Here is a 24,396-nt window from a genome sequence, read left to right on the forward strand (position 1 = left end):
GACGATCATTACAGGATATAGGAAGTATTCTGATTTTCAAGAGCAATGTTTATTATTGCGGGTTTTAGTGTAATTAAACCACAATAAAACTACTTTATTATCTGTAGGATCGTGTAATGTTTTTTTGGCGGGAATTCAAGACAGATGGATCCTTGCTCTATACAAATGTGAAAGCAAAACATCCCTAAAATTCGAATCAATAAAAATCAAATAAAAATAAACAATATTTTTATTTTATTTTTTATTTAGTATGGTAAGTACTTAATTCTAATATTATTTGAGGAATCATGAAAAGACTACATAGCAGTTTTCAGATGTTCATCCGCATCGTCTTCTATCGCCTCTCTAGATTCAACTTGTGGCTGTACATTTCGCAACTTCCGATCATCTGGGAGGAAACCTGCTATCATCGCAGACGCTAAAAAATTTCAAAAGTTTGTTAAAATTGCTACAGGGGTGGTTAGGCTGTTGAAGTTACTGTTGCCGAACTATCGATAGTTGATCTTGAAATATTATTTTTTTAAACAAGTCGGTCATGGTATAATAAAACAAGGTATGCTCAAAAGTGACAGCTAACATTTCAAGGTTAGCCGCGCTGACGTATTCTCGCCTTCCATTGCCATTTTGTAAAAAATAAATTACCCACGCACGACTGATGTTTTTAATTTAGGTACTTTTAGTAAAAGATTTACTTACAGTTTTAATTATTTTTTTATGTCCGGTTGATTGAGGGGAGGCCTGTGCCCAGCAGTGGGACATATATGTATAGGCTGTTCATGTAATGTATAGTAATTAATTAAGTACGTTAGTCAGTAATTCGCTTAATTTTCAATAATAAAATATAAGTCCTTGGAATGCTGGAAATACCAACGTCATCAAACGGCTAGCAATGGCGGCTTTTCGTAGGATTGAGCATACCTGGTTTTGTTGTACCATGATATCAAGGCGTGGTATCGATAGTCTATAAATAGGCAACACTAGTTGACGCCAACGGAAACTCACCAATAAGAAGAGACGCAAAGATATAAAATGCCATATTACAGTTGTTGTCTAGAAGGAAGTTGAGGATTTGGACAACCGCGATCAATGTTAGACGGCCACCCGTCATGGCTAGTGACATTGCCATGGCCCTGGAACAGAAAAAAAACAAAAAACGTTAGGTCATTTTAACGGCACCTAGCACCAAGCTCCGAGCACCAAGCACCTAGTAGGCCAGTATGGTAGTCGCAACTGATTCGAAACTGATAGCTTGATCACACCTACCGAGTGGACGGCCGAGACAGTGCGGGAAAGCGCGGGGTGGATACTCGGCCTAGCAAATAGAACAGGGGTCGAGTAGCTATCTCGCCAAATAACTCGGCCGAGCGCTCAGCCGTGTACTCGTCGTAATGTTCATACACAATGAGTACTCGGCCGAGCGCACTATCTCGCCCGTCCACTCGGTCCGACTGTACCTAGGAAAAAAAGGGTGATCAAGGCATGACTCATTGCGTTGCTTTTCAGTAGCTACTGCAATTAGGGCTTCTCTATGTTTACCATCAGGCATAAGTAATTGAGTCAACTAAAAAAAAAAAAACGACGTCGCCGGTAGCGTTGGTTCCTGTAGTGTATTCGCCTCAATATAATTATAATTATAAATAAATATCGTCTCGTTGCCACACACTACGTCTTCACTCCACCCCCGCACATACCCGTATAGTCATGAGCAATATAATGTACCCACTTTAGGACTCTGTCGCACTAACATATTTGACATTTAGTGAGACTTACAGTTCAATTTGTCAAAAAAGTTAATGTGACATGGTACCAAAGTGTATACATATTAATGCTCGTGACCGCGGCGCACAGTTTACTTTTTAATTGTGGCCACCGTGCATTGCCCGAAACGACATCGATTCAAGTATTTTATAATATATGTATTACATTATTTATTTATATATTGAATTATACCTACTTACGTGTATTACAATAAGATGTGTTTATGTACTTATGTAAACACTAATAGTTATCGTCGGCCAGATACATCATCTGACCTCTCCTTCAGTCGTATCGGTTTTCCGTTCCACTGAAGCAAGGAGGGGTAGGTAATACGAGTGTGTGCGCCTACGTTTTGCGCGAACGTTTGCGCACCTTAATATTTATATCCTGCGTACCTGACCGCTTCATCATCACAGTTCCTATATCGAGTCGACCGCGACATGCAGGGTCTTACCTTAAATGTGTAGGGAATAGCGCGACAGACATGGCAGTCTGGAGCCCAAGCAGCACCATCCCCAGGAGGAAGATGAGGAAGAAGACGCCGCCTCCGATCGCATTGGGCACAAAGTTGATGACGATTCCGCTGACGCCACAAGTCGCTGATATCGCTATCACCGTGTTGCGGCGGCCGATTTTGTCTATCACCTGGAATTTGAAGAACAAGACAAATATTAGGTACCTAGTCAAAGGATTTTACTTAGGGCGGTATTAATATACTAATCTCAGCCTCGAGACTGCCCTCAAGATCATGTCAATATGACAGTTCTTTTATAAAAACAGGGACTTGAGCATGTTCTTAAGGGCAGTATCAGCTGGGATTAGTTTATTAATACCACCTTTAGTCTTTACCTTAAAAAAAGAAGAAAAAGAGAATAGAAACAAGAAGAAGAACAGGTTAAAAAGAAGGCTCAAACTATGTTATAGTCAAAAGAGAACTTTCGGTAAGTATTGGTATTTGCTGTGAGGTCGTCGGTGGTTAGTCGAAGCAGATTTTATACCCTAGGTAGATCAGCCAGTGGCCTATACACTAAACGTAAAGACAATGTGTTGAACAACCAAACAATATTAAAATAAAACATTACCTCCCCCCCACATCTTTTTAATCTCAATATTTCACAGGTCCGGTTTCTTACAGAAGCAACTCTGAGCTTGCAACCCGCGCAGGGAAAACCAGCCCACCATACCTCCGAAACACATTTCTCGGGAATGTGAGTTCCCTCAAAAGTAATATAACGCGCGCGGACAATTCTGTGCTCCGGAAGGCATGTTTAGCTGTTGGTCCCGGGCTGGCTACTACACCAAACGCCTTTACCAATCCGCAGTGGAGCAGCGTGGTGGAATTATGCTCCATACACCCTCCGGTTCATTGAGGGGACGCTGTGACCGGCAGTGGGATATATACAAGGTATTAGTGACATCGTAACGTAAACTTTAAGGGATGATTCATACCATGATTCTGAGTTGATACCTACCCGTACGGCTTGTACATGGTGTAAGTGACATCGTAACGAGTACTGAGGGCGCTGATTTTCAATTTGATATTAACTCAGAATCATGAGCTGAATCGTCCTCCTCAGTATTCGATACGGTGTCACTAACACCATGATAGGCTACTTTATTTGTGTAGGTTTCCTTCGGTCCGCGGAGGTCCGTATTGCTCTATGTTTCCTCACGATGTTTTCCTTCACCGTTGAGCATGAAGGTTATAAAGAATGAAATAATTTGATATGATACTTACTAGACTGACACAAATATTGAAGACTGACTGCAAGCACCCGACTGTGAAAACTATGAGAAGAGCAGTTTCGTTCAACGCACATGGCGGCAGGTCAGGCTGGAAGAAACAACTCAAGATTATTTTCAGATCGGTATTCGAGAGGCTTGATACACATATTTATCCTTAATATACACATGACATGCTCTATACCCCCTCCGGTTGATTGAAGGAAGCCTGTGCCTGGCTCTGGGACGTACCTATATGTATAGGCTGTTTATATTTTATGTTATCTATGTATGATTACGAAATAATGATACATCCAAAGGTGACAAAAAACGTTTTCTATTTTCTATTTAAGTTATTTATGAATTGAAATAAATAAAATGTAATAATAAGTGCGACGTTTTGTCACGTTTCGCTATGACGTCACAGGTTGTTATTTACCGTTTTTTCATACAAATTCCATAGTAATTTCGTGTTTTGACGATTAGTAAATTCGGCTATTGGCTAGATGGAATTGGTTGCGTATCCAGGTGTGGTATCTTTTATACAACTGGAAACATTTGGTGACACCATCATGATGTCCTAAAAAGATAAGGCCCTATTAGTTTGACCACACCTGTTTCTGTGGTGATTTATGGTTCTCCTATGGGCGTTTTGTATCCTGTGCGTGTATAAAGAAATAACAGTAGTAGATGAGCTTACATTAGGCGGTGCCTCTTGTCCAGCCAAGAGGATGTCACACAGCGTCCGGTCGTAACCCTCACCGGTCCGAACGATCTCTACAAACTGATTGGCTATGGTCGGCAGCCACACCATGAATGCGCTTACTCTGAAATCAACCACCAAGTTGTTGATACGGGTACTACAAGTCGCGCGCGACGCGATATATGAACCAACGCTATGAGATAAACAAACAGATTCTATTGGCTCATTTATAACTTTATTGTAGGGTTGCCTCTGATTACATTAACTACTTGGACTTTACTCGATACAAGAAAGATAACAGGTCTGAGGATGCCCAGTTGGGCGCGAAACCTCGGCTCAAATCGTCATCTGATAACATTATATTTAAAAGAATTAATCGACCCTAGTGTGGTGAAACGATATCGGGGTCCTGTAGGGTCTGGGGCAGGTATATTATGTATATCAAGTCGTATTATGTATATCGAGTGCTTCATCAATAAACGCAACAAATGTTATCTACGCAAATAGACGTCGTATGGAAATTGGTCGAAGCCCTCGATAACATTCGCGCTGCGCGCGGCGCGGTTGTCGTGCAGACCCTGCTGACGTGTTTGTTGTAGCGAGGTAATTAACCACCTCTATGGCTAGAGTAATAAAGTATTACGTCCTTTGACTCATTTATCGCGCGCACTACCTACAGATTTTTTTAAACTTTACGAAATACGAACATTCGAATGCGTGACCGCAACAAACAAACTACGAGTAAGTACGAACCAACGAATTAAAGGATGTGAATACAATACTCAACTTTAAAAATACGGATAGTGTAGTCATAATAGCGAGATATTTCGCTAGCGGTGGTTTGAATAATTGCCCGATTACGCTTCCTTGTCGTTTCTGGTCTTCTCCTGAGGCTTGTGAAGTTTCCGAGAGGAGACCTTTGACCTGAAACGGAATGGCTTTTTTATCTATTTTATTTTACTTCTTGGTCTTCTTCTATCGTGTGGGTCTTCATCTAAGCTCGTTAACCCTGGTGTCAGTGTTACTATTGAGCCGCCCCTGACATGGATCCTGACGACTACGTACTTACACCAATAAGTAGTAACCACGACAAACGGCTTAATAAGCGTTCCGAAGCGCAGATCTTCTTACTTTCGGACAATCAGGTGATCAGCCTGCACAGCCTGTCCGAACCCAACTTACAGGGATAGGGATTTTTGTGATACGTCCCCATCGGGATTCGAATTTGGGATTTCCGGATCGTGAGCTCAAAGCTCATCTACTGGACCACACGGGCCCCATGTCTCGGTAATAGGTACTGGGGAGTTAAAAAGGCCAAATCGAAGCAATTCATCTAAAAAAGCAATATTGCAATTTGACATTTGCGCATATAAGTAAGTGCGCAATGCACACAAATGTCAAATAGCAATATTGCTTTCTTAGATGAATTGCTTCCATGTGGCCATTTTAACCTCTCATGCAGAACGAAGTCGTCCGTGTCCGTGGACTATAGAAAGACAGACACACATTATCAGCATTTTCTTCTCACCTGTAGGCCTTCCTTGGATTTTCTATGATTCATCCTGTGAATGACCGTTAAGATCCTTAGGGCTCTTTCTTCATCACCTTTCGCGAAGACGAACTTAGGGCTTTCTTCCATGAAGTAGAGCCACACAAGGCAGATGAGGCTTGGTAGAGAGTATACCAGGAGGACGGTCCGCCATGGGTTCCAGTAGATGTCCAGCGCAGGCAGATGGTAGGAGAACTCCAGAGGTATGATCGGTATCGCCAATACTGTAAGTTGGAAAGGGCTAGTATTTTCTTTACTGTTTAGCTAGGGCTAGTTTTTAAGGGCTAGTTTTTTCTGTTTCTTATTTACTTTTTAGTTAGTCTTTAGTTCGTTTTTAGTTAGTACTGTCCTTTGTTTGGTAAGAACTTTTCAGGCTTCAATCACCTGATTGTCAGAAAAAGTAAGATGAACCCGTACATCGGAGGACACGTGAAGCCGTTGGTCCCGGCTATTAGTCATAAAAACACCTCCACCGATCCGCAGTAGAGGAGTGTTATATAATATTAAAAAAGTCGTCATTTATACCCAAAAACAAAGATAAAAGATGCACATGTCTGTTATCTATAAAATTAGAAGTTTAAACGTAAGAAAATCAGCGCGATGCACAGCGCCATCTAAATTGTTTTTGGGTAACGTAGCCCTGGAAACTGTGGAGGACGTGTCGTATCAGGAGGTGACGGATTTGGCGATTACTCCACCGACAAGAGGGCAGCTCTTAAATAAAGAGAGAGAGCAAGGAATCTCTCTGCATGTCATGGCAGCAAGGTACAGAGGATGCAAAAGATCGCGAGGAGTGGACATCTGTTAATCGAGCGCTACATTCCAACAGGGGATAAAAGGAATAGAAGAAGAAGAAGAGAGTCTGGAAAGCCCCTTCATTAAAACGAAGAAACCATATTATCCTTACGTGCCATAATGCCTTGTGATAGCAGAAAGATACTGGCCACTATCAGCACGACCAGGTTACGGCGCGCCAGCGGCACGCACTCGCTCAGCAGTGTCATTGCCAGGCTGTACTGTCCTGAAGCCCTGGAAACAAACAAATTGAGAGGCTTTGAGTTCTAGCCATAAAGGCAGCTAATCAGCTCGCGACACCAAACACTTCAGGACCCCGATACCGACCCCGCCGGCGTGGTCGACGACTTCCCTCAATCAGCGCTTATCGCTATCGACCCACTAGGGTCGATTAATTCTTTCAAATATTTTTCCTCTCAGACGACGCCCTGAGCCGAGGTTCGCGCCCATCTGGGCACCCTCAGGCTTGTTGTCTTAAACGTTGTACCGGGTGAGAGCCTTCATCGCTCCCCATTTGTCCGGCCAAGTAGTTAATGCCATCTGCGGCAAATCTACAATAAGTCATGTCAAAAAAAAAGAAAAGGGGCATTGAGCAAAGTAACCTTTGTGGGGTACTGGCCCATTCGCTACAGTCACCTCGACCACGCAACCAGAGATGTTTGCGTTCGTTTCGCGGGCACGCCACGGTCATTTCTCAATTTAGTAAAAAAAACATAAACAGCATATTTTTTTTTCGAGGTTTATGCGGTTATTATCATAATCAAAACACATAATTACATGAGATTCATATCCCTAATTAACGCGGTAAGAACCCGATATTATGTGTTATTTGCTCGCCCGGGTTATTCATTCATTTTAAAATTAACCAAAACAGTTGTCAATCATTCGTTCCTTTCCTTTTCGATGGATAAGAAACTAAAATTAGATGATAACTTAAAATAAAATTAGATGGTGTGTAGAATCAGCACCAGTAAGTACGGTCACGAGCATTAATATGTATACACTTTGGTACCATGTCACATTAACTTTTTTGACAAATTTGAACTGGAAGTCTCACTAAATGTCAAATTATGTTAGTGCGACAGAGTCCTAAAGTGGGTACATTATATTGCTCATGACTGTACCTACGGATCTAGTAAGGCAATAGTTACAGACGATAAGAAAAAAATACCTAAGTTATGCATTTGTTTGTATTTGGAATTACTATCTTTTTATAGATCCAAAAAAAAAATACAATTCACTACGTTATTATCCGCCTATCTCATTATATTAAATATTGTTCTACTGAGATTTATTGATTTGATTGACTCACATATTTTACTAACTACAGAATAAAGATAAGCCATTCATAGATAATATTGATCTATCGCTAAATGAATCATCGCTAGGTATCAAGAAGGCCAACGATAATTTTAAATTAAAATGTTCGTTTTTCGTAATTTTATGGTCATTTATTGAGGGACTTTCCAATAGGCGTTCCCCAAAAACACGATAGATGGCGTTGTTAAGTTTTTTTTGTTTAAACTTCTAATTTCATGGCTAACAGACAATGCATCTTTTATCTTTGTTTTTGGGTATAAATGATGATACTTTTTATTACACCAAGGTACAATTTCAACTTCCACCCATTATTATTCTGATCAAATATGCGTTTCACGTGTGCTGTCAACTTAATTCTGTCGGGCTATTGGCCAATATAAAATTTTGGGAGGGTTTTTTATGGGGAGTCCGTTTCTACTCAGGGAAGTAGAATAGGGTGTGAATCTACTCTGAATCACACCGCAACGTGAAGCCATGCAGCCTGGCAGAGCCATGGTGGATTACTCGGGGCGCCTACGTCGTCACCACTTTCGGGTGATACATACCCATCATATGGACTTCGCATGGTTATTAATCGGCCGCCGAAGGCCATCAACGCAATCGCTACGCGCGATTATCAATTGGGAGCCGCACAAGTGCACCAATCATTCAAGCAAGCAAGTAATTATACTATTGACGTGTGTACCATAAATTGAATACCTGTCGATTATCCGTCCGTTTTCTGCGGATAAGAAAATGACAGGTATAACTTGAAATAAATTTAGATGGTGTCTACAGGAATCAGCACCAATATGGATATTGATTTAACTACTGACTATTTTCAATATTCAATATTCTTTATTTGCATACTATGATGGTACAAGTTTGTAAGTTACATATGAGTTTCACATCGTACACCCTAATACCTATTTTTTTTGTCCCTATTTTATAATGTATGTGTGATAAAGACAAAATACTTACAACAAGGAGGCAACGAACTGCAGAGCCATGAGCATGCCCCAATTGACAGAAATACTGGCGAGGGCATTAAATATGGCACCTGACAGGAAGGACACTAGGAGCATATTGCGGCGGCCTCGTGTGTCTGCCAAGTAGCCCCATAGCACTGCTCCAACTATGGTTCCTGGAACACAGAAAATCCGGCCAAGTAGTTAATAAAAAGAAAAACAAGGTTACGTGGTGGTGGAGTTCTCTGCCATCTTCTGTATTTCCGAATGTTTGAATGAACCCGGGTGCTTTCAAGGCCAGAGTGAACAGTCACCTTCTGGGCTCGCTCCATCTTAGGCCTCGTCGATGTCTTCGGGCAAGTCTGGGGCCAAGAGCAAACCCATCAATGCTAAAAAAAGTAGGTAAATATTTACTTATTTATGATTACATACATAATATATACAATCACATCTATTCAAGGGTAAGTAGAAGCCACGGAGCACTTCCCGATCCCGACACACCATTTTCGCTTTTCCACTCCCAATATTTTCATCAGTCTTTGGAAAAAACGAATCCTTATGTTGATCTATTATAAACTAAATATAATTAAAATACATAATTACGGGTTCTTACCGCGTTTTAAGTAGGAATATGAGACTCCCGATATTTCGACACTGTTGCAAGTGCCATGATCACGCGGTCGCGGTAAGAACCCGTTATTATGTGTTTTAATTATGATAATAACCGCGTAAACTTAAAACAATGTATAAACTAAACATAATATTATGAACAGCCTATACATACAGGGTGTTAGTGACATCGTAAAAAATACTGAGAAGGATAATTCAGACGATGATTCTGAGTTGATATCAAGCGGATTTTCCTGTCGGAAAATTCATGAAAATGTTAGTGCTTTGCGATGGAAAATTTCACTTGATGTACCAGCAACTCAATCAACCGGTGTGTGGTCTGCACCACGCTACTCCATTGCATGTGAAACATTACTTATCTTTATTGATTGATCGGTCTCTGATCTATCAATGAGTAGGTACGTATAGGCGTTTCTTAGGGTATCTATACGTATACATTTAAACAGTCTGTTCAAACAACCAACCTAAAAGTGGCGATGCCACTATCAGCCCTTGCTGTGCAAGCGTAGTCTGAAGCTCGCAAGCACTGGTTGGCACTATAATGCTGCTGCCATAGATTACGCAGGCGCTGGAGAGAATCGACAGCCCTGCCAGAGCTGTTAGGATGAAGCTGTAGAGGCCGAAACCTGCAATACAAAGTCAGATAGAAATAGAAATACTCTCTCTCTTTTTCTCTTATAGAGAAGGAGAAAGACTACATGACGCCCTGAGCCGATGTTCGCGCCCAACTGGGCACCCTCAGGGCTGTTGTCTTAAACGTTGTACCGGGTGAGAGCCGTCAGCACTCCCCATTTATCCGGCCAAGTAGTTTAGAAGAGTAGAAGTAGAAGAATACATAGTCATATAAGTCAAAGTCGACTGATTGTAGACGTTTGTATACATGATGAAAATCGTTGAATCGCCCGACTGCACGGTATATACACCAGGGAAGGTTATCTTTGGCGGAGTGCTCGCGTCGTAAGTCGTAACCTATCGAACTAGGTTGGAATTTGAAGTAAGTAGGTTATACTCTTAGGGTAATCAGTATTTGTATTATCTTTCTTTCTATCTTCCCTTCCATGATGTTTTTAATAAAATCGTCGTGTCTTATTAAGTTTCCAATCAACTTGTCTCTCCTATCGTCAATAACTCTCAATATTTCTCTCCTTTCCCTTACTCTTACTAGTACTTCTTCATTCATTAGTAATCATTTCTGTCCAACTACTTCTTTCTGTCCTACTCCTACACCAAATTTCATTTCATTGCTTCAAGTTATATTGTCGGGCACAATCATGAGTCGTAGACGCGTGGGAAGGCTGATGATGACATGGTTGGATAATATCAAAGGGTGGACGAAGGGCAACGTCGAAGTGGTATTCTGTATGACCAGGTACACACATGTGCCTGTCTTTCATAAGCTGATCACCAACTCCAGTAACGGAGAGGCACGACAAGAAGAAGAAGAATCTGTGTCGTTCTTTTTTAAAGAACGTCTAGGGCCCTGTGCCGAGGTTTTTCTTGCAGCTTCTTTTCCCCGGCTATACAGGTTGTGAGAAGCTGCAGTAGTTTTAGGCGGATGAGACGTTCGTTATGTAAAATTGACGATTCAAAGTGTATGTTACCTACTGAATAAAGATATTTTTGAATTTGAATATGAAATAGATTTTTTAGATATGGATATGTTAATCTGGAATAAATGATATTATTATTATTTGAATTTGAATTTGTTTATATACTTACCAGCTTTATTCAGCGCCTCTTCAAAAGGAATTCTGTTCAGATCCATTGCTTTGGAGTTATCATTATCATCAGCCATTTTTTGTCACTTCACAGCACTAAAACCACCAGGAATTGCCTTGGCTATTCTTATTTTATTTAAATTAAATTTTAAAACTTTTATTAACAAAACTAACGTTTTAATATTTTCTCGACATTTTGGACTTTTCAAAGGAAATGCCTTTGGTAAAATGAAAGATTATTTAAGGATTTGAAAACAAATTGTCAGATTTCTATATCACGGAAATCAGTTTTATCTAGCAAGTAATAATTAAGATATAAAATATACTTATGCTTTAATTATTTATCACCTGCAAATTATATCTATCATTTAAAGATTATAATATGACGGTAGTTATGATAAATACGATTATATTGTTGTAGTCATGGTGTCGTCATATTGGAATTATCTTTCTTATTCCTTGTTTGGGTAGGACCACGGAATAGAATAAAGAGATTAGAAGGGCCAAGTGAGCGCCATACAAGTAGGAACAAATTCATACTTCAACTTTGCACTCCACTCGTCCACAAACTTTACAACCCATGGAGCTCTGCGATGGTATATTAAAAGGTCGTCTTGTGAAATATAATCTGCAGGACAAAATATAAAATATCGACTATCATGCAAGGAGATCCCTCCTTATCATAGGAAAGTTAAACTTAGTATTATTATGATCATATATCCAGCTTAAGATCCCCTAATCAGGTCTCTGCCGCAACCGTCACACAATGCAGCTCGGCTATGCCACCTGGGAACCGGTGTAGAGGACACTCGTTCACTATGTGAAATAGAGTTCAACTTAGTATGATCGTCTATTTATCAAAAAATAACTTTTGTAGGCAGTATCTTACAATAAGTAATGATTAAATTGCAGCCTATCATATAAAATATACATTGCCGGTAATGTGGTTATGGAATTTGAGAAGCAGTAGAGCATACTAGCTATCGTAGCTATAGGAGTTATCGTAGTATCGTGTCTGCAGGAGTAGTAGTAAAATAGTGAGGTTGAGCCGGCGACAGCGGTACTATGTATAAAATATCATTCCTTTCAGGGTAGACAGAGCCACAATTTTGAATACAAATTGCAGCCACATTTGGTATTTTTGTATCATCATATTTTCATTTTTTTTTTTTTTCATTTACTTGGCTCACGATCTGGAGGTCCTGGTTCGATTCCCGATGGGGACTTTGTCGAAATCACTTTGTGAGACTGTCCTTTGTTTGATAAGGACTTTTGAGGCTTGAATCACCTGATTGTCTGAAAAAGTAAGATGATTCCGTGCTTCGGAGGGCACGTTAAGCTGTTGGCTATTAGCCGTAAAAACACCTCCACCTAGCCGCAGTGGAGCAGCGTGGAGTATACTCCATACCCCCTCCGGTTGATTGAGGGGAGGCCTTTGCCCAGCAGTGGGACGTATATAGGTTGTTTATGATTTATGATTATGTAGTGATTACAATAATTACTACTATTTTATCATCTCATATCATCGTTTTTGTATATTTTTCTCTGTGGTATCAAGGTTTTGTGTTGTTTGAACTGCTTTAGTAGCTTTTTTTGGAGGTGTCAGCTGCTTACGACGATCATCTGGTAAGAAGGATACCACGACCGCTGACGCTGAAATGTAAAATAACAACTTGGCATCAGTGATGTATAATTAATAAAAACAAGTCAGTGAGGTGAAATTCGAACATTCTTTGTAGTAACAGGTTTGTTTACCTTTTATGAAGATCATTTTTGAACGGACTATAGGATTTGTGGCAGGTTAATGGCAACGGGTTTGTGGCGGACCCAACTAGTTTACCAGCTAGTTCCGCCCACATGCAACAGATGGCGCTACATTCAATAATGCAGTCCTGAAACGCGATATCGAATTTTACACAGCGAGACGCATATATACAACTTCCAACAGGACTCAAGTGGATCGTCGATCCCTAGTCACACTACCAACTTGTGGCTAGCGGGGTACTCTGCTCTGTTCGGTACCACGAAAACATTCTTTGGCGGCAGCACGCCCTCGCTGGGCACGACTTAAACATAGCTGGCGAGTAGTGGGGTGTATCCCCTAAGGGGTAGGCAGAGGAGTTATAAAAGTGGTCCAGTGGTTGAGCGTTGTGCTAACGATTCGGAGGTCCCGGGTTCGAATCCCGGTGGGGACAAATCACAAAAATCACTTTGTGATCCCTAGTTTGGTTAGGACATTACAGGCGATCACCTGATTGTTCAAAAGTAAGATGATCCGTGCTTCGGAAGGCACGTTAAAGCCGTTGGTCCCGGTTACTACTTACTGATGTAAGTACATGAGTCATGTCAGGGGCTTATGGCGGCTCAATAATAACCCTGACACCAGGGTTGATGGGGTTAGTAATCCACCTCACAACCCACACGATAGAAGAAGGGGATACAGGCGTGAACCTAGTTATGTTTATAACTGTGGTTTCGCCAAGCATTAAGTAGTTGGATAACTATTAAGTACAAACCGGCAATGATGGATGCAAAGATGTAGAATCCAAGATCGCAGTTGTGTTTGAGAAGGAAATTCAGGATCTGAACGACGGCGAACAACACCACACGACCTCCCGTCATAGTCAGGGATACTGCTAGAGCCCTGGAATAACAAAAAAAAAAACCATTTATTTTTACAGCCTATTATGCAGTCACTGTGGTTCTGCGGTTCCCCGGCTTGCTTCTCAAACGGACCAAAGTCATTCTTCAATCATGCACCCCACTAATACGTCTGTTATTATCTATGGATTGATTTTCATCCAGATTGCAATGAACATCGGAAATTACCCGGTACCAAACGCTGAAATTCGATTTATCTGAATCGTTTTCAAGTCGCCAAAGTTCGGCGAATTAGCCGGTCCGGCCCAGTTCAAGCCTCGCTACCCAGTCTTGCACCAATGAGTTATCTTGAGTACAGTTTTCACTAACACAGTTGGCTCGACCATTATAGACGGCGATACGGCTCATCACCTATCACGTTGGTCTAACAGAAAGCTCGATGAGGTGTGGGTACTTAGAAACCAGTTCATCTTACGATGGACATACCTCTGACTACCCTACAATAAGACACGTCAAAAAAAAAAGCTGTCTAATAGCAATATTGCTTTTTAGATGAATTGTTTCCATGTGGCCTTTTTAACCCCCCAGGAATAACAAATCCCTCACCTCAGATGCGTCGGAAACAGGGCGACAGAAATGGCAGTGTAGAGTCCGAGTAGTAATAACCCCATGAGGAAGATGACGAAGAAGACTGCGCTGCCGACCGCGTCCGGCACCAGGTTGACCAGGATGCCGCTGACACCGCTGACAGATGCCAGCACCATCACTGTGTTGCGACGCCCGCCGTAGTTTACCACCTGGAAATTTTAAAATAACTCTTTTATTTTATACTCGGCACACCCAGTAGTCGATTCCTGGTATGTCCTAGTAATATGTACCAATCCCAATATTTATACATCGTAGGGCTGGGTGTGCTGATATATATTCTATCTGCATGCCGTAGTGCTTGTCTTCTTTTTAAACCTACCACACTGCTTTATTTACATACAATTTATTTGTAATAATGGAAGAGCGGGGCCTCCAAACACAGGCTATGTCGCTTAAATGGAGACCCCAATCCAGCAGTAGTTAAGGCTTTATTGTAAAAGAAAATAAACATTCTTCATTTTTTATCTGAGGGCATTTTTTTCTGTTTTTATAGCACTTTAAATCCTCGCTTAGGGAAACTCGCAAAGAGAAACTTTAAATCGAATAAAATTCTGACTCGGACGGGACTTGAACCCGCAGCTCTTGTTACCACGGGCGTGTTGACCATTACACTACCAGGTCCTACGGGACGGGGTCGGGTATTTTCTTCCCAAAAAAAATTTTTTTTTTCACGTAATATATTGAAGGCTGCATGAAGTAATACGGGGTCATGAAGTAATACAAATTCAAACAGGGGGTTAAAAAGACCACATCGAAGGAATTCATCTAAAAAACCAGTATTTGCCAAAACCTGTTTTTGACATTTGCGCATAAAAAAGTAAGTGCGCAATGCAAACAAACGTCAATTAGCAATATTGCTTTTCTAGATGAATTGCTTTATGTGGCCTTTTTAACCCTCCAGTACTCACCATACTGAGGAAGATGTTGCACAGAGATTGAATACAGCCCATTCCAAACACTATCAGCAGGGCCGTTTCGTTCAGCGCACACGCAGGTAAGGTAGACTACAATAAATAAATTCACTTATAAAAAAACTGGGGCGGAAGGTAAGAGGGAAACTACTGCCCTATTTTTCTACACTGACGAGAGCTTGGCTCTTAAATTAATAATGATGACTTATAAAAAATAGCTTCCGTGGTCTAGTGGTTAGAGCGTTGGACCAAAGAGTAATACTACGTCCATCGTTGGATTCCCGATCTTTTCGTTTCGTTTACGTTTGGGTTCGATTCGCGATAGAGACATTGTCTTTGATTTGTGACTGTAGTCACAGACAATGCTACAATACATTGTAGCAGTGTACAAACTCTGCACATGCTGGCCTTTCTTTCTGACCGTCAAACATTTTAAATTTCGAAATTGTCATTCAATTCCGCATTTCCTTTCATTTTACGCTGACGCATTCCATCCCCGACCTTCATAAGAGCAACGTATACTGCTTAGCTCTGGTGCCCTATAATTTGAGATTGTGATCATTAATTCTTCACTGTATCTCATATCTAAGCATCGTTATAATTTCTTTGTGTTCTATTAATAAACTGGATATTCCTGTTGGTGTTACTATTTTCGTCGTTATTACCAATCATCCCACTACTCTGCCGGCACGACGGCACTGCCGGTCCATCCCCACCCATCGTGCTGCTGATCTAGGAACCCAATCCACAAGCTTACATGACGTGAAGCATTTTTGCCGGCCACCAGGATTTGGCACAGGGTGTAGTTCCTGCCTTCTCCAGTCTTCACGATGTTCACAAATTGATTAGCGATGGTCGGTAACCATAACGTGAACGCTCCCACTCTGCAATAGAATGCACTTTTTGATAAACTACGTCTATTACAGGTAGTAGTAGTAGGTAGTAGTAAACCTTTATTTGTGTGAATACAGTACAGTCATGAGCAATATAATGTACCCACTTTAGGACTCTGTCGCACTAACATATTTGACATTTAGTGAGACTTACAGTTCCAAGTTGTCAAAAAAGTTAATGTGACATGGTACCAAAGTGTATACATCTTAATGCTCGTGACCGCACACACCCTCTAATTCCATTAAGTACTTACCTAATGACAGTTTTACCTGTCATTTGTGAATAATTATGTAGGTACCCGAGTAATGAGAAAATAGGTAATTATCACGTTAAATCTCGACAGCGCCATCTATATTAATTTTGGGGAAAGTATCCTGGAAAATCCCTCATCATCCTGTCGAGTAGTTAATTCAAATTATTTATTTCGGACTTTATATATAGGATATGCTAGTAACAAAGAACTTATATTATAATGTTAGTAATAATGACTTGAGGAGCTCGGTGGCGCAGCGGGAAACGCGCTCGGTCTGCGATTGTTGAAGTTAAGCAACTTTCGCAAAGGCCGGTCATAGGATGGGTGACCACAAAAAAAATGTTTTCATATCGAGCTCCTCCGTGCTTCGGAAGGCACGTTAAGCCGTTGGTCCCGGCTGCATTAGCAGTCGTTAATAACCATCAATCCGCACTGGGCCCGCGTGATGGTTTAAGGCCCGATCTCCCTATCCATCCATAGGGAAGGCCCGTGCCCCAGCAGTGGGGATGTTAATGGGCTGATGATGATGAATAATGACTTATACAACTTAAAGCTAATAAACTCGCGCGTCCCTGGGCACAGCAGCGTGTAGCTGCATCCAGCGCTGCAGCAACTGGGAGTCCCACCGGTCTGTTAATGCCATCTGCGGTAAATCTACGATAAGTCACTTCACAAAAAGTCAATGTCGCTTTACTTAATTTCTGGGGGGTCAAAATGGTCACATCGAAGCAATTCATCTAAAAAAGCAATATTGCAATTTGACATTTGCGCATATAAAAAGTAAGTGCGCATTGCAATCAAATGTCAAATAGCAATATTGCTTTCTTAGATGAATTGCTTCGATGTGGCCATTTTAACCCCCCTGGAATTACTTAACTGTTGAAACACGGAGAGCGTTGACATGATGATCAAATATTTCAGGAGCGGTGCCTTCAACAACTCTGCTACTGAATGTAATGATTTTCCATCGTCTTGAGCGATCGTTGTATCTGCCAGAAGGCCTTTAACCTGGAATACCATATTAGTATGCTTATCAAAAGGTTTTCTTTTTAAAATAAAGATTACAAAGTTCATAAAATAGTTCAGTCTACTCTGAACCGGTGCGAGTGTATGCTTTCGTGATCATTTCGTGATTTGGTAGATATAAGATTAAGTAATAAAAAACCGGACCTGCCAAATCTCCAGGTTAGGTAAACTCTGGGAAAAACGGGATAATGCTAGGGAAGATAATCTCATCACCAATTTAAGAGCACGCTCTTGTCGGTGTAGCATTCTCCATGCTACTTTTTTTTGGGAAAAATAGGGCAGTGGTTTCCGTCTTGCCTTCCGCCTCGCAGTACTCTGTCTGACACGAGTGGGATGGCGCCCAGAGTAGTTTAGTAACTCTATGGTATAGTTAATCTATGTCTGACTCATTGAAATATTATTATAATCATTAATTTTACTGAACTGGTCGTTCTGTTTAATACTTGTTAGAATTATTATGGCCTATTTACCTGATATTCTTCTTTGGAATTTCTACCACTGTTAACTTTATGTATGTACTTCAAGATGTCTAAGGATCGTTCTTCATCGCCTTTTGCGTAGACGAACTTTGGGCTCTCCATCATGAAGTACACGCCCAGCAGGCATATGAGGCTAGGCAGGGAGTAAACCAGCAGCACGGTCCGCCACGGATTCCAATAGATGCCCAGAGAAGGTAGGTGGTAGGAGAACTCCAGTGGAATTATTGGTATCGCTAGAACTGCAAAATAAAATATAATTTATTAAAACAGCAATCGCGTCAGACATAGTACTGCGGGGCGGAAGGCAAGAGGGAAACCCTCTTGCTGAGAGCAGTCTCGAAGCTGAGGTTAGTTTATTAATACCGTACTTATACATACATAACATACATACTTATTCGGTGAAGTTTTCGCGGTTATGTACTAGGTTGAAGATAAATTATGAAATCCGATTACTTACTAAATAAAGACAGATCTAAAACTAATAAAAAACGTTTTCTTTTTTTTCTATTTAACTTATTTATGAATTTTCAACAAGAAAACGCAATAATAAGTCCGATATTTCATCACGTTTTTTTCTATGACGTCACATGTTGCTTTTTCATACAAATTCCATAGTAATTTCGTGTTTTGACAGTTAGTAAAAAGTGACTGATTTGAATAGTAGGAAACTAACCTATTAGAGATGTTTGTCATCAATTGTATTAAATCTAATAGTTTTATTAACTTACGTGCCATGACGCCTTGTGCAAGGAGGAAAATGCTGGCTACGATCAAAACCACTAGATTGCGGCGAGCCATTGGCACGCACTCACTCAACAGTGTCATTGCCAGACTGTATTGCCCTGATGCTCTGAAATGGTGAAATGTTTTAGAGTTATTGAGGACAGAAGAAGCACATTGGACTTGGATTGAACACTAGACACGTCGAATTTAATAAAAACATCATCCCTTCTAGCTACAAGGAAAGAGAGGAAGGGGAAAACCAAGAAGAGCTTACATGGAACAGACAGTGCCGTAACTAGGGCGGTGCCAGCGGTGCCCTGGCACAGGGCGCAGACCCTGGAGGGGCGCAGAAATGACCAGACCAGTATCTAGTTTTGTTTCATGCATGGTAGTTAGTAGGTACATTTTGTTTTATTGCGAATATGGTGTAGACGCGCCCTCTGTACTATCTATATCTATATAGCATTTTTCAAGCGATCTTGAAACAACAACACTTGTAAAGGTGGTTTTATATTTGTCTGATGTGTCGTGACGTGACGCGTCAGAACGGTATCGGTTTCATACATTTAGTACTAGCTGGTGCCCGCAACTTCGTCTGCGCAGCATTAGTATTTCGAACAATATGTTTATAAGTAAATTGTAGCCTATGTGTTATTCTGATGTATAAGCTATATTATTGTAAAGTTTCATTAAAATCCATTCAGTAGTTTTTGCGTGAAAGAGTAACAAACATCCATCCATCCATCCATACAAACTTTCGCGTTCATAATATTAGGAGGTTCAGTAGGATGGTAACGTTCACACTAGTGCGTAACGTGTTGTGTTGTGATGGCTTATATATGAAACCGATACAGTTCTGATGCGTCACGTCACGACACATCAGACAAACCTTGTCTTGCTCGCAATATTACATACACAAACAAAACTACCTATACCGTAACTATGATTTTATTTTATTGACAAGCCAGATTCAGAATATTCGCGACACTATGGACATTGTTTTCGAAAAGGCAAAAAGAATTTGTGAACAATGTGACATTGAAGACAATTTTCCTGAAAAGCGACGAAAGCGAGTAAAAAGACACGATTTAAGTGAAAGTTCAGACGCCGGCTACTACATTACTCAGCAACAAAGTTTCAAAATTCAGATAAATGAAGCAATAGATACAATAATTTCTGAATTAAAATGGCGATTCGAAAAACTACGCGACATACACCACTCTTTCGGTTTTTTGACCGTAAAACACATAACTACATATTCGGTTGAAGAACTAAAAAAACATGCAGCTGATTTGAGTATCAAAATATTCTGCAGATATAAATGCCACAGAATTTTGGGCCGAAATAGAAACTTTGAAGAGTCAAGTTGAAGCGTCTACATTATTTGATAAATGTGAATGTCAGTCAAGTATGGGTCTTCTCAAAGCTATAGTGGAACTGGATTTAAAGGAAATGTTTCCCAATGTAGTAGTCGCTATAAAGATATTTTTAACGATGCCAGTGACTGTAGCTTCCTGCGAGAGATCATTCAGTAAGCTCAAATTAATAAAGACGTACCTGCGCTCGACGATGGGCCAAGAAAGATTGTCTTGCCTAGCGATTTTGTCGATTGAACGCGACATAACACGGCTCCTGTCGTATGACAATGTAATCAAGGACTTGAGAAAAGCGCGGAAAGTAAATCTTTGAGTAGGTAGCTGTCCTTTTTTTGTGATTACGGTTTACCTTAGCCTTGGGTCTTTACTATCGAGTACTTTGTGTCATTTCTGTATTTGAGCAAATATTTTTGAATAAACAATTTTTATCTTATAGAAATCTACTAAGTACCTATACCTTCGTGAACAAAAAATAGATAGATTTATTTTTATGCACATTTGTCCACTTTATTGTCAGAGCCTGGTTAGAGCATTTTTCAAGGGCGCAGTTTTGAAAGCTCGCACCGGGCGCATAAAAGGCTAGTTACGGCACTGGGAACAGATTAAAGAGAAGGCGAACGTCGTGTGTTATAAGGAAGTGAAGGAGTTGGCTTTTGATAGACAACAATGGAGAAGACATTGTTTTAAGTTTACGCGGTTATTATCATAATTAAAACACATAATAACGCGTTCTTATCGCGTTTTTATCCCTACTTTAAACGCGGTAAGAACCCGTTATTATGTGTTTTAATTAAGAATGGAGAATGCTACACCGGCAAGAGTATGGCTCTTGAATTAGTGATGATGAATAGGTAGTTAGATAGATTATCACGTGATTCATCCCCCCAGGATCCGCACTTAAGTATATGTGATAAACTTACAATAGGGCCACTAAGAACTGTAACACTATCAGCATGATCCAATTAACTGATAGGCTGGCGACGGAATTGACTACAGCCGCTGATAGGAAGGACACGAGCAGCATGCTGCGACGTCCATGTCTGTCCGCTAGGTAGCCCCACAGTATAGCACCTAAAATGGCTCCTGCAACATACAAATGGCCAATGAATTATTCTAGACGTAATTTCACACTCTTCTCTGCTTGACCAAAGAGCATATAACCAGTACGTTTTGCTTGACTGAGAGTAAAAAACACTAAGACAACACTTTTGGGGGTTGAAAGCCTGCTTAAGGACGGTACTGAAAAATATCGGCGCTCGAAGGACGTAATATAATATACAGGTGTTAGTGACATCGTAACGATTATTAGGACATCCCCCCTAATATTTTGCGACGAAAAATTCCACTTTATACCAACTCAGAATCATGGCCTAAATCATCCCTCAAAGTTTTCGTTACGATGACACTAACACCCTGTATAATATACGATTCCGACGACCAGATTACTGAGGCGACCAATCATTTCGCGACAACAAAGACTTCAGGACCTCGAAACCGACCCCGCCGGCGTGGTTAACAATTGCCGCACTAGGGTCAATTAGTTCTTTTAAATATAATCCTTTCAACGATGCCCTGAGCCGAGTGCATAGCATGATTTCTGAAGAAGCTGCTAGATGAGAAAAATTATGGTATATCCACTAACCCACAAGAGGTCCAGCCACCAACAGCCCCTGCTGCGAGTGTGTGGTGCCCAGCTCACACGCGCTGGTGGGCACGATGATGGTGCTGCTGTAGACCATGCACGCGTACGATATGATGGAGACCCCCGTCAGGACAGTTAGCATGTAGCTGTACGGACCGAAGTCTGGAATCAACATATTGGCATAAAATCACGCCTGTTTCCCGTTAGGGTGCCTACCCTAATGAAAACCCCTACCCTAAGAGGTAGGTCTGGAAGAGGAAGGCCTTGGCGTACGTACTGCGATCAGATCCAGTTGGATTCCGTCGCAGAAACCAAGTTGCGTCACCCAACAGGGTCCACATAATATCAGCGTCGTGGTTCACACCGCGACTTGTGCTGAGTGAGGCCCTTTTATCTCAGGACGTCCATTACCGCCTTATGATCATTTCGACAAACATCCGCCTTGCTTTTTTGCAATTGCTTTAGTGGAAATTTGATATGATATTGTTGTCTTTTTTTTTGTGTGTGGCGTCCTTTTATAATAAACTATTTCTATTCTATTCTATTCAATTCCCCTTACTACGATCCCGACACAACACTTTGGTTTCTTCCACTCTCATTAAAGACTTCATGCATGCTCGCTAATTTAGAGTACTCTAGACCTGGAAATCCTTGAAACATCCTTGATCTGATCGCGGTATGAACGCCTAAGCCTTCCTCTTCAAGCGTTATCACTTACAGTCGTATCATTTATTTATGCTTGACATATTTTGAGAAAGCCGGAAAAACTTTCTAGATATTAGAGAAAACCTTTATGTATAATTATGTTAGCTATAGTCTTTTAGTGCTTCATCCTGTAAAATTGATGTGTAATTTTCTGAACAACATAATGTTGTGAAGGTTGTGATTATACTTACCTAATTTATTATAGACTTAGACGTTAATAATTTAGGTAATATATATATATTAATATTTTAATCGATAAAAAACAAATGTCGTATATTTTTAAGATCTTTCTTCATCTACGAACATGTATGCTTGAGGAGAAGCAGCGGCGCAAGAAACTCTTCAACAATATTCTCATGTTTGTTCTAACTATTATATAAATGTAGATTTCCTACTGTTATTCTGCTATACATATAACAAATAGCATAACATGAACAGCATAATATAAGTCCCACTGCTGGGCACAGGCACAGGCCTTACCTTAATCAAACGGAGAGGGTATGGAGCATTCTCCACTGAAGGTGTTTTACCTACCAACGACCTAGCAAATTTTAAAATAGAAAAAGGTGTGGTGGACGTCTCTTGCAACCAATCTTACGTGTAGGGAAATACCTACCTTGTTTTTAGAATCTAAAACATTATGTTCTATGTTTGAGATGGTTTTGAAAAACTCAAAAGCGCGGCCTTATGTATCGTTCTCACACAAAAAGAAAAAAATACTTACTTATAAAAAAGACAAGGAATAAAAAAGTTTTTTTAGTAGGCACTTACTAGCTTTGTCGAGCGCTGTTTCAAAAGGTACTTTCGCTATATTCAAATCATTGTTATTCGTTTCTGACATCTTGTCCACAAGCATTTTTCAATGCTACTATTAGCATTGACACGCATAAAGACACTATTTCCTTATTCTACTTATTTTTAATTATTTATTACTGCGTGTGATGCTTCGTTTCCTTGTAAATAACCACATTCGAACCGTTAGCGTCACAGTTTATTACAAACCAACTTACTAGTTCGCACAAGTTATCCCATTGAAGCATAATGGCCCCGATTCAAATTGAAATATATTTTTATTCAATAGGTAACAAAGTTACGCTTTGATTCGTCATTTTTTACATAACGAACGGCTCATCCGCCTTTTTTTTTGACGTGACTTATTGTAGATTTGCCGCAGATGGCATTAACTACTTGGCCGGACAAATGGGGAGCGCTGAAGGCTCTCACCCGGTACAACGTTTAAGACAACAGGCCTGAGGGTGCCCAGTTGGGCGCGAACCTCGGCTCAGGGCGTCGTCTGAGAGGAAAAATATTTGAAAGAATTAATCGACCCTAGTGGGTCGATAGCGATAAGCGCTGATTGAGGGAAATCGTCGACCACGCCGGCGGGGTCGGTATCGGGGTCCTGAAGTGTTTGGTGTCGCGAGCTGATTGGCTGCCTCTATGGCTAGAATTAATTTATGTATGTATGTACCTATGTATGATTCTGCCCACCTATGGAGACGTTGCGTTATGTACCATAATGTATTAGGGTCAACGCAGGACCAGGAGCAGAGTCCATGCGAAAACTTTCAGATAACACTGAAAAATTAACATAATTACCATTCTCATAAAGTGCTGTAATTACTAATGGGGTGGCCAGTCACAAGTAATCAAAGACAACTTGCAGCCACTGTTAATACGAAGTTCTAATACGGCTATGATGAACTATTGTGTTAAGGTCCATCAAATTAGAAAGGATACATTCCCTATACCTATCGGATTTTACGACATGCCCGGGAAGACGCTTGTGTTGGCAGCGAATGCTATGTACGTAGGTAGACGTAGTTGATATAATTAGCGCGACTTGGTTGCCGTGCAGTCCCTGTCGATATGAGGCCATATCCATTTTCCTTATTTTCTATGTCATACAAGGTTTACACCTTGCGCATTATAAATGTATCTATTTAGTATTTATAAAACGTAATACTACTTAATAGGTACTTATTTAGTAAAAGAT

General features: G+C 40.6%; 2 protein-coding genes across 2 annotated transcripts; both read right to left on the bottom strand.

Moving 5' to 3' along the window:
• Nucleotides 1-211: 211 nt before the first annotated feature.
• On the bottom strand, nt 212-11,392 carry LOC126369959 (putative transporter svop-1). The gene is made up of 11 exons (XM_050014565.1): nt 11,144-11,392; nt 9,889-10,050; nt 8,808-8,970; nt 6,640-6,761; nt 5,712-5,956; nt 4,971-5,107; nt 4,181-4,307; nt 3,497-3,592; nt 2,213-2,403; nt 1,003-1,130; nt 212-418 (listed from the first exon to the last, which is right to left on the bottom strand). The coding sequence occupies exons 1-11, from the start codon at nt 11,217-11,219 to the stop codon at nt 297-299; spliced, it is 1,569 nt and encodes a 522-aa protein (XP_049870522.1). The 5' UTR covers nt 11,220-11,392; the 3' UTR covers nt 212-296.
• Nucleotides 11,393-12,287: 895 nt separating this feature from the next.
• Nucleotides 12,288-23,296, bottom strand: LOC126369957 (putative transporter SVOPL). Its single transcript, XM_050014563.1, has 11 exons — nt 23,172-23,296; nt 21,696-21,857; nt 20,974-21,136; nt 18,683-18,804; nt 17,946-18,193; nt 17,327-17,457; nt 16,060-16,186; nt 15,300-15,395; nt 14,350-14,540; nt 13,659-13,786; nt 12,288-12,795 (listed from the first exon to the last, which is right to left on the bottom strand). Exons 1-11 carry the CDS (start codon nt 23,254-23,256, stop codon nt 12,665-12,667), a joined length of 1,584 nt encoding a protein of 527 aa, XP_049870520.1. The 5' UTR covers nt 23,257-23,296; the 3' UTR covers nt 12,288-12,664.
• Between the last annotated feature and the right edge of the window lie 1,100 nt (nt 23,297-24,396).

Source organism: Pectinophora gossypiella, chromosome 10 (genome assembly GCF_024362695.1).
Source record: "Pectinophora gossypiella chromosome 10, ilPecGoss1.1, whole genome shotgun sequence".
NCBI lineage: Eukaryota > Metazoa > Arthropoda > Insecta > Lepidoptera > Gelechiidae > Pectinophora > Pectinophora gossypiella.